The sequence below is a fragment of the Chiloscyllium plagiosum genome, chromosome 2 (genome assembly GCF_004010195.1).
Source record: "Chiloscyllium plagiosum isolate BGI_BamShark_2017 chromosome 2, ASM401019v2, whole genome shotgun sequence".
Taxonomy (NCBI): domain Eukaryota; kingdom Metazoa; phylum Chordata; class Chondrichthyes; order Orectolobiformes; family Hemiscylliidae; genus Chiloscyllium; species Chiloscyllium plagiosum.
The window spans coordinates 73,102,018-73,111,425 of NC_057711.1; the positions used below are offsets into that span (position 1 = coordinate 73,102,018).

Consider the following 9,408-nt stretch of genomic DNA (forward strand, 5'->3'; position numbering starts at 1 on the left):
TGGCAGATATGGAAGTATCCCTTGGGGCCTTGGAGGGAAGTAAGGGGGGAGGTGTGGGCGCAAGTTTTGCATTTCTTGCGGTTGCAGGGGAAGGTGCCAGGAGTGGAGGTTGGGTTGGTGGGGGGTGTGGACCTGACGAGGGAGTCACGGAGGGAGTGGGCTTTACAGACCACTCACTCTCTGGGTCACCATTGGAACAATCTAAAATAAAAGTTCCTATATAAAAAGAAACGACCACTCAACAACTAATAGTATTAAGTATTTTGATACCAAACGTGCCAGCTCGCACTTTATAAACCAACTTCATGCATTTACAGCATCTGTTCTTACAACAATCCAGCAAAGAACCAACTCATTTCTAACGTTTATTGTAATTATTTTTGAGCAGTTAACAAATTCCATTGTCAGAGAACCAGTCGTGTTGAGAAAACCCCAATTTAAAAGAAAAAAAAAAATGACTGGTTAAAATGTTACCCACCAAGAGAGGCATCTGACAGATTGATTTAAAATAGAAGTTTAAGGCGGCGATCAGGCAAATCGGGTAGGCCCAGGTGACTGAAAGCTCTGTCAGCGAATGAAGGACTAAACTGTGAGATTGCAAAGGAGTCCCAAAATGTAAAACAAAAAAGACATAGGAAGTTACAGAAATAGGATGGGCTGAGACCATGGATAGATTTGCAACAATAAAGAATTTCAAACTCACCAACTAAGAACTCGATGTTACTCAAGCAGGCCCTACTTCAAAATAAAATGGAGGCTGCCCAGTATTGGGTGAATTGCTAGTGTACCAAGAAAGAACTTGAGATTTTGTTTGAAGATGTTATAGAATTCAAAAGATAGAGGCAATTCAACTAGGTTTCTGCTCAATAACGATTCCCAGGATGTCGACAATGTGGGATTTTAACAAGAGAGGCACTGTTGATCATTAGCAGAAAGTAATAACAGGCACCATGGTCTACTCCTTTTCTGTTGAAGATAAAACTTACATCAGCCCATACTTTCCATGCTTCTTTTGCCTTTCGTACAGTCTCTTCATAATCTTCCAAAGTGGCCTGCAATATAGCCAAAACAAATTTACATCATCAATATCAGACAATACATCTGAACACAACATTAATAATTTAATAGCATTAAGTTTCAAGTCTGAACATTAAAAAGAACATCACCTGTCTTACTCTGGCTATTGGCTCATTGTTTGCAGGGCAGTAGGAAGTGACAACCTACAAATAAAGCAGAATAGAATAATTGAATCAATATACAGTCTTTGATAGTCAAAGTCATTGAATCAAAGTTCACCTTTAATGTAATTATCACTCCGAGAAAAAGTCATACAGAAAGAAGGGCTAAAATAATTCAGAAGAGTTAGGTAAGAGGTTTTGAGGAAACTTTCAAAAAAGCGAGGAAGACAAATGTTTCAAGAGATAGTTTCAGACAGGATGAAGGTAAAATTGTGAATACAGGTCAATGAATGAAAAATACATAAATAGAAGGGGGACTGTGAATATTGACAGGTTTGCTGTTACAGCATGTTAGTTTTCTGTGTTCCTTGTATGTGTTCAAAGTCTCCCTGAATATCAATATTTAGAAGTTCACTTCTTTTATAATACTTGCTTTTGTTCTTATAGCCAAAATGGATAACCTCCCACTCACCCATATTTTACTATGTCAGCCACCTTGTTGCCCAGTCACATTGAGCATGCATGAGCACCACTTTTACCAATTATTTAAAAGATTTATTTCAGGAAATCAACTGTATTCATAAAAAGAATGTGGTGGATGCTGTATATATAACTTTTAAAAGGCACTTGTTGAATTACCACAAGGAAATCTGAAAGAATTATTAATGGATGTGATATTGTTAGGAATGTACTCACATGATAGACAACAAAGTTAAAAGTCACACAACACCAGGTTATGGTCCATCAGGTTTATTTGGAATCACCAGCTTTTGAAGGTAACCACCTGATGAAGAAGCAGCACTTTGAAACTAGTGATTCCAAATAAATCTGGGACTAAACAAAGGTGCACAATAATTAAATCTGATTCATTTCAGTGTTCTCACTATTCTCCAAGACAGGAGTTGTTTTTAAGGGCCCATTTATAACATCTGCTACTGGTCTATTCCTCCTGCCAGATTCTCACCCTCTGCTTGTCTGACAGATGTTTGAAGGCTGACTTCCACAGCCTTTTTGAGAGAAATCATAGAGAGAAAATCCCAACAAACAAAAATCCTCAGTACAACCTATCCCCATTGAATAATGGCATAGCTAGGATGTACTCGATGGATTCAAATTAATGAATTTTAGTTTCAAAATTATATGTGAGAGATTTGTTGGCTTATAATTGGTATTCCTGTTGCATCTCCTTGCTACAAATCATTTTCTTTCTACAATTGGTTTCCTTGCATTCTGAACAGTCTAAGCCCAAAAGTTTAACCTTCATATCTCCTTTCAGCAATGTTTTGAATTCTGAAATAAGACTGCAAAATTCTGGAAATGTCCATCAAAGCAACATATGTAGAGAGAAAAACAGTTAACATTTCAGGTCAATGATGTTGACCTGATCGATGAACCATTAACTTTTTTTTTCTTCTCACCAGCCTAAATTGAGTATTTCAATCCTCACTTTCACTTATTTCAATAATTTGCTAATCTTACTTCTGATTAGTTTAGAATGGGGCCAAAAGGCTGCTATTTGGCATTTAACCTATTCACCACCTCCTACTTATGCAGCACTCCTGATATGCCAGATGGTCAAATCCTTGGAATTTTGGTGCAGCAACACCACAGGCAAAAGAAGAGTTAAAAAAGATGAGCCAAAATGGTGCAACTATTACAAAAATTGAATTAAATACTTAAACTCCGGATTTGATAGCTTTTCTGTACATATTAGACATGCAAATCAACAGTACTGTAGGGAGTACTGTGCATTTCCTTGTGCATTACTGAAACCAACTCAGTGAAAATCAGAATAATCTGAAACTATTATCGAGGGTTCTTCCAGCCATTTCGTTGTAAAAAGTATTGCAGATAGGTATAGGTTTTGACTGGATAGGAAGTTGCATAATGAATCCTCTAAGAATACATAGAAAGCTGCAGTCTAGCCGTTGAGTGAATCTCCGCGCAAACTGCAGGACCGTCTGACCTTACAAACGTCAAACTAAAACAGCAACTCCAACACTACTTACTGCTCAAAAGTCAAAAAGCACTCAATTATTGTGTGAAACTGGAGAAAGAAAGGTTAAAAAGAAAGATTAGTCTGAAATATTAGTCCATGATCCAAAAGAAGGTGGCTGCCAGAACTTGCTCGGGCAGGGGTCAGGCTTTCTGGGTGAAATCCGGTTTGCAATAGGCCGTACTACAAAGCTTTAGCGACAGCAAGTGCTTCTCTGGAAGAGCTGTCTCTCTGCCGCTGCTCACCTCTCCTCGCCCTCCCCAGATCCCGTTAAAAACGCCGGAGTTGTCCTCCTTCAGACCCAGCTCTTTAAGCCAGGCGTAGTCGGGCCGCTGGATGAGTAAGCTGGACATAGCTGCAGACAGCCTCCAGCCACAGAAAGCCTTCTTCCCTCGGAGCAAAGGCCTCGCGAGGGACAGCGTTACTCGCTGCATCCTATCAGCAGAGCAACGCAAAATCGCAATTGATTAAGCAATCGCACACACTTCGCAGCAATCTGTAGAACGCAGCCTGCGCCTGTGTGATTGGCAGCAGCGCATGCTGCCCACGTACAAGGACAAGGCAATGATGCAAAGCGCTGGAAGCGTGAGTTGCACATCAGCGTGATCCTGGATTGCCAGCCTTGCCCTGGACTCCGTTATTCTAAAAATAGAACAGTAGCACATTGACTGACTGTGCACTCCCATTATAAAGAGGGGTAAATAAATACCCAATTCGATTTAAAGCATTTCCCTTTCTGCGTTTACAATAGATAGTCTCTAATATATAGTGAAACGTCACTGAAGCAGTAGACAAGTTTTAACATGAAGCTGCATTTTAATGCACAAAAGCTTGATCGTTTTTAAGGAGGGTGTTAAAAGAGAGAGAAAGATGGAGAGGAAGCTTAGGGCATCGAACTAGCTGATAAAAGTAAGGTCACCATAGTCCCAGATCGCTCTGTCATCAGAGATAGGCTACTGGTGGTGGTTTAAGCTGAGGGTCACCACACCTCAGGCAAGGGGAGTGGTTAAAGAGGAGTGTCCTTCATAGGAGAAAGTGAGGACTGCAGTGCTGGAGATCAGAGCTGAAAAATGTGTTGCTGGAAAAGCGCAGCAGGTCAAGCAGTATCCAAGGAGCAGGAGAATCCTGAAGAAGGGCTTATGCACGAAACGTCGATTCTCCTGCTCCTTGGATGCTGCCTGACCTGCTGTGCTTTTCCAGCAACACATTTTTCAGTGTCCTTCATAGTCAGCTTTGCCAAGGCAGTAAATGAACCTATACTGTTGGTATCACTCGGTGTCACGTGACCCCCCTACTAGTTGATAGGACCGTTATGATGGAAAGAATATCAGGGTGCACAAGCCAAAATTGAAGGCATGTGAAGTTCTTAGAGGATTGTAGATGATGTTCCATCTATTTGTTCCTTTGTCTGGTCACTGCATTAGGTAATTATTTCATGATTGCTGCCATTGGCCTTGCCCATGTGTTAAAAGGACCAGTGGTTTATACAATTTGTTTGATTTACTGGGCTTATGGGTTGCTGCTCACCAACCAACCTGGCTGTACATTTTAGAATGAGTATCAGTTCTCATGTTGGAAAAGATTTGAGACATGAGGGACAGGGCCATGGGGAGATTTAAACACAACGATGGGTAAACAGGACTTGGTGCATGTTAGGAAACTGCCAACTGAGTTTGATGAAGAGAAGTTTACAAAGGGTGCAACACAGGTGCCCACTCAGAAAAGCATTGGAATAGTTGATTATGGGGGTACAGAATTAACCTGGAACTACATCCATGGCAAAGAAAGAACAAAAAGAAAGCCATAGAAAATGCTTTCAGGAGCAGAGGGTCTGAGGTAGGAGGGCAGTTCGGTAGTATTGAAGAAATGAAAAAATTACTATGATCAGAGTTTTACTACTATTCAATCCCACCCAACATTAACTTTCTCAGATGTGTTCCCTTTTAGACTTCGTAACCAAAGTGACCGCTTGATTCATTATGAAGAATTTGGAAACATTTCAAGGAAATAATAGGACCATACGATACAAGGACAGAATAAGGCCATTCAGACAATTGAATCTGCTCTGCTATTTGTTCATGGCTAATACGTTTCTCACTCCCAATTTCCTGCCTTCTCTCAGTAACCTTTGATCCCCTTACTAATCAAGAACCTATCTATCTGTCTGAAATACACTCAATGACATAGCCTCCAAATCCTTCTGTGACAATGAGTTCCATAGATTCACCACCTTCTGGTTGAAGAAATTCCTCCTCATCTCAGTTCTAAAGGGTCATCCCTTCACTCTGAGGCTGTGTTCTTGGGTCTTAGTCCAATTCTATCCAGGCCTCTCAGTATTCTGTAAGTTTCAGTGAGATTTCCGCTCATCCTTTTAAACTCCATCGAGTGCAGACACAGCAACAAATTAAAAATTTAATTTCAAGTTGTCAAGTCACTGATAATATCAAAATAGAACAGAAGGAATTCAATTGGGGACTTAAAAAGATAAACTTATATCAGGTAAAAATTAATGTTTTTTTAAAGTCAGTCGTAAGGAATAGCAATATTGTTCCAAGTCAGAATGGCGTGTGACGTGGAGAGGAATTTGTAGGTGGTGGTGTTCCAATACAAATTCCTCATGAAAATTTGTAGTATACAATAATTTGCTGGGCAGAATTCCCAACCTACAGATTATATTATAGTGTAGAAATACTTAAATATACTTGCACTTATGTCATTTATACCACATGCCATCCTGACTTGGAACAATATTGCTGTTTCTTATCACTGACTGTTAAAAACATTAATTTTTTCAGTGACTTGAAAACTTTGCATTAAATTTTTCATCTGTTGATGTTAATTTGAAAAATAAATTGGGATCCATGCACCTTTCCAGGTCACACCATTGAAGACTGTCCTGCAATTTATAACCTAGAACATCGAACACAGAACATTACAGCACAGTAATGGGTTCTTCGGCCCTCGATGCTACACTGACCTGTGAAACCCATCTAACCTACACTATTCCATTCTCATCCATATGCCTATCCAATGACCATTTAAATGTCCTTAAAGTTGGTGAATCTTCTACTATTTCAGGCAGTGCGCTCCACGCCCTACTACTCTCTGAGTATAGAAACTACCTCTGACATCTAATCTATATCTATCACCCCTCAATTTAAAATTATGTCCCGTCATGCTAGCAATCACCACCCAAGGAAAAAGGCTCTCACTGTCCAACCTATCAAACGCCCTGATTATCTTATATGTTTCAATGAAGTCGCCTCTCAACCTTCTTTTCTCTAATGAAAACAGCTTGAAGTCCCTCCACCTTTCCTCATAAGACCTTCCCTCCATACCAGGCAACATCCGAGGAGATATAGCTTCCATATCTTTCCGGTAATGCGGTGACCAGAACTGTACGCAATACTCCAAATGTGGCTGCACCAGAGTTTTGTACAGCTGCAGCATAATCTTGTGGTTCAGAAACTCAATCCCTCGCCCAATAAAAGCTAACACACCGCATGCCTTCTTAACAAATCTATCAACCTGGGTGGCAACTTTCATCAGTCAATGTACCTGGACATCGAGATCTCTCTGCTCATCTACACTACCAAGAATCTTAGCATTAGCCCAGTACTCTGCATTCCTGTTACTCCTGCCAAAGTAAATCACCTCACACTTGTCCACATTAAATTCCATTTGCCACCTTTCAGCCCAGCTCTGCAGCTTATCTATGTCTCTCTGTAAACTACAACATTCTTCGTCACACAACTCTACTGACTTTAGTGTAATCCACAAATTTATATAAAATGACAAAAAAAAAGTGGACCCAAAACAGATCCTTGCGGTACCCCACTAGGAATTGAACTCCAGGATGAATATTTCCCATCAACCACCTTCCTCTGTCTTCTTTCAGCTAGCCAATTTCTGATCCAAGCCGCTAAATCATCATCAATCCCATGCCTCTGTATTTTGTACAATAGCCTACCGTGGAGAACCTTAAAAAAAAGCCTTACTAAAATCCATATACACCACATCAACCACTTTACCCTCATCCACCTGCTTGGTCACTTTCTCAAAGAACTCAAGAAGGTTGTGAGGCACTGACCTACCCTTCACAAAACCATGTTGACTATCCCTAATCAACTTATTCCTCTCTAGATGATTATAAATCCTATCTCTTATAACCCTTTCCAACACTTTACCCACAATCAAAGTAAGGCTCACAGGTCTATAGCTTCCAGGTTTGTCTCTACTTCCTTTCATGAAAAAGGGAACAACATTTGCTATCCTCCAGTCTTCTGGCACTATTCCTGTAGACAATGATGAAATAAAGATCAAAGCCAAAGGCTTGGCAATCTCCTCCATAGCTTGCCAGAGAATCCTAGGATAAATCCCATCCGGCCCAGGGGACTTATCTATTTTTACACTTTCCAGAATTGCTAACACCTCCTTCATATGCACCTCAATCCCATCTAGTCTAGTAGCCTGTACCTCAGTATAGGGGAACCTCGATTATCCGAACATGGTGGGTAAGCACTATTTCGTTTGGATAATCGATTATTTGGTTAATCAATTAAATGCCTTTCGTCTGGGGCTCAGAGTTTTTAAAGTCTGCTCCTCATTCAGCAGACTGCAGCAGCACACAGCGCGCGAGGCCCTGCCCAACACCTCCCCCGCCCCAACCCATCCAACACTGCTCCCCGACCCGACACCACCCCCCTCTCCCAACACCGACCCACCCACCACAAGACTGCTGCTGCTGCCTTTGTGGGGTAAGTCTCCAAATAGCGTACACACACACACAGCCACAGCCACACACACAACGTTTTACTGCAATGTTTTGACAGGTTCCACCTTTGCCCTGTACAGGACAATGTTGGAGTGATTATCTGGGGAAGGGGGCCGGGTTAGGGTACACCCTTCTGTAGAACTCCAGAGAAAATGTGCGGAGAGAGAGAGAGAGTGGGAGGTCAGTCATTTGGAAATGGTGCCTGTTTAATCAATGTAATCAAAAAACGTGATCACTGTTGGAAACACGTCTTTGATGTAATGTTTCTATCGGGACCTTGAGATCTCCTTTGGATAATCTGATTTTCTGATAATTGGTATTCGGATAATCGAGGTTTCTCTGTATTCACCTCGACCACATTGTCTTTTTCTAGTGTGAATATAGATGAAAAGTATTCATTTAGCGCTTCCCCTGTCTCCTCTGAATCTATGCACAACTTCCCATTATTATGCTTGATTGGCCCTAATCTTACACTCGTCATTCTTTTATTCCTGATATAGTTATAGAAAGCTTTAAGGTTTTCCTTGATCCTATCCGCCAATGACTTCTCACGTCCCCTCCTGGCTCTTCTTAGCTCTCTCTTCAGGTCTTTCCTGACTAACCTGTAACTCTCAAGCACTCTAGCTGAGCCATCACATCTCATCCCAACATAAGAAACCATGGCTCCCACTCTCGACAACTTCGTCCCTGCCTGACAGGTACATACTTATCAAGGATCCGCAGTAGCTGGTCCTTGAATAAGTTCCACATTTCAATTGTGTCCATCCCCTGCAGTTTCCTTCCCCATCCTATGCAGCCTAAATCTTGCCTAATCACATCGTAATTGCCTTTACCCCAGCTATAACTCTTGCCCTGCAGTATATACCTATCTCTTTCCATCATTAAAGTAAATATAACCAAATTGTGGTCACTATCACCAAAGTGCTCACCTACCTCCAAGTCTAACAACTGGCCGGTTTCATTACCCAGTTCCAAGCCCGAAATTCCTGAAGAAGGGCTAATGCCCGAAACGTCGATTCTCCTGTTCCTTGGATGCTGCCTGACCTGCTGCGCTTTTCCAGCAACACATTTTCAGCCCAAATCTAATGTGGCCTCGCTCCTTGTTGGCCTGTCTACATACTATGTCAGGAAACCCTCCCGCACATATTGGACAAAAACTGACCCGTCTAAAGTACTTGAACAATAATATTCTCAGTAAATATTTGGAAAATTAAAGACCCCCATAACAACTACTCTGTCACTCTTGTTCCTATTGAGAATCATCTTTGCTATTCTGTCCTCTACATATCTGGGACTATTTGGAGGCCTATAGAAAACTCCCAACAGGGTAACCTCTGCTTTCCTATTTGTAATCTCAGCCCATACTATCTCAGTAGACGAGTCCTCAAATGTCCTTTCTGCAACCATAATACTGTCCTTGATTAACAGTGCCGCACCAACCTCTCTTTTACCATTTTCTT

The 9,408-nt window shown here is 41.3% G+C and overlaps 1 protein-coding gene across 1 annotated transcript in view; it reads right to left on the reverse strand.

The window, feature by feature from the left end:
• Nucleotides 1-3,688, reverse strand: part of aldh7a1 (aldehyde dehydrogenase 7 family, member A1) — a 49,937-nt gene extending 46,249 nt beyond the window's left edge. The window contains exons 1-3 of the mRNA XM_043711952.1: nucleotides 3,420-3,688; nucleotides 1,167-1,220; nucleotides 987-1,052 (exon numbers count right to left, since the gene is read on the reverse strand). Coding sequence (XP_043567887.1) covers nucleotides 987-1,052; nucleotides 1,167-1,220; nucleotides 3,420-3,608 — 309 coding nt within the window. The 5' untranslated portion in view covers nucleotides 3,609-3,688. The remainder of the gene's footprint in view (nucleotides 1-986; nucleotides 1,053-1,166; nucleotides 1,221-3,419) is intronic.
• Nucleotides 3,689-9,408: the final 5,720 nt, after the last annotated feature.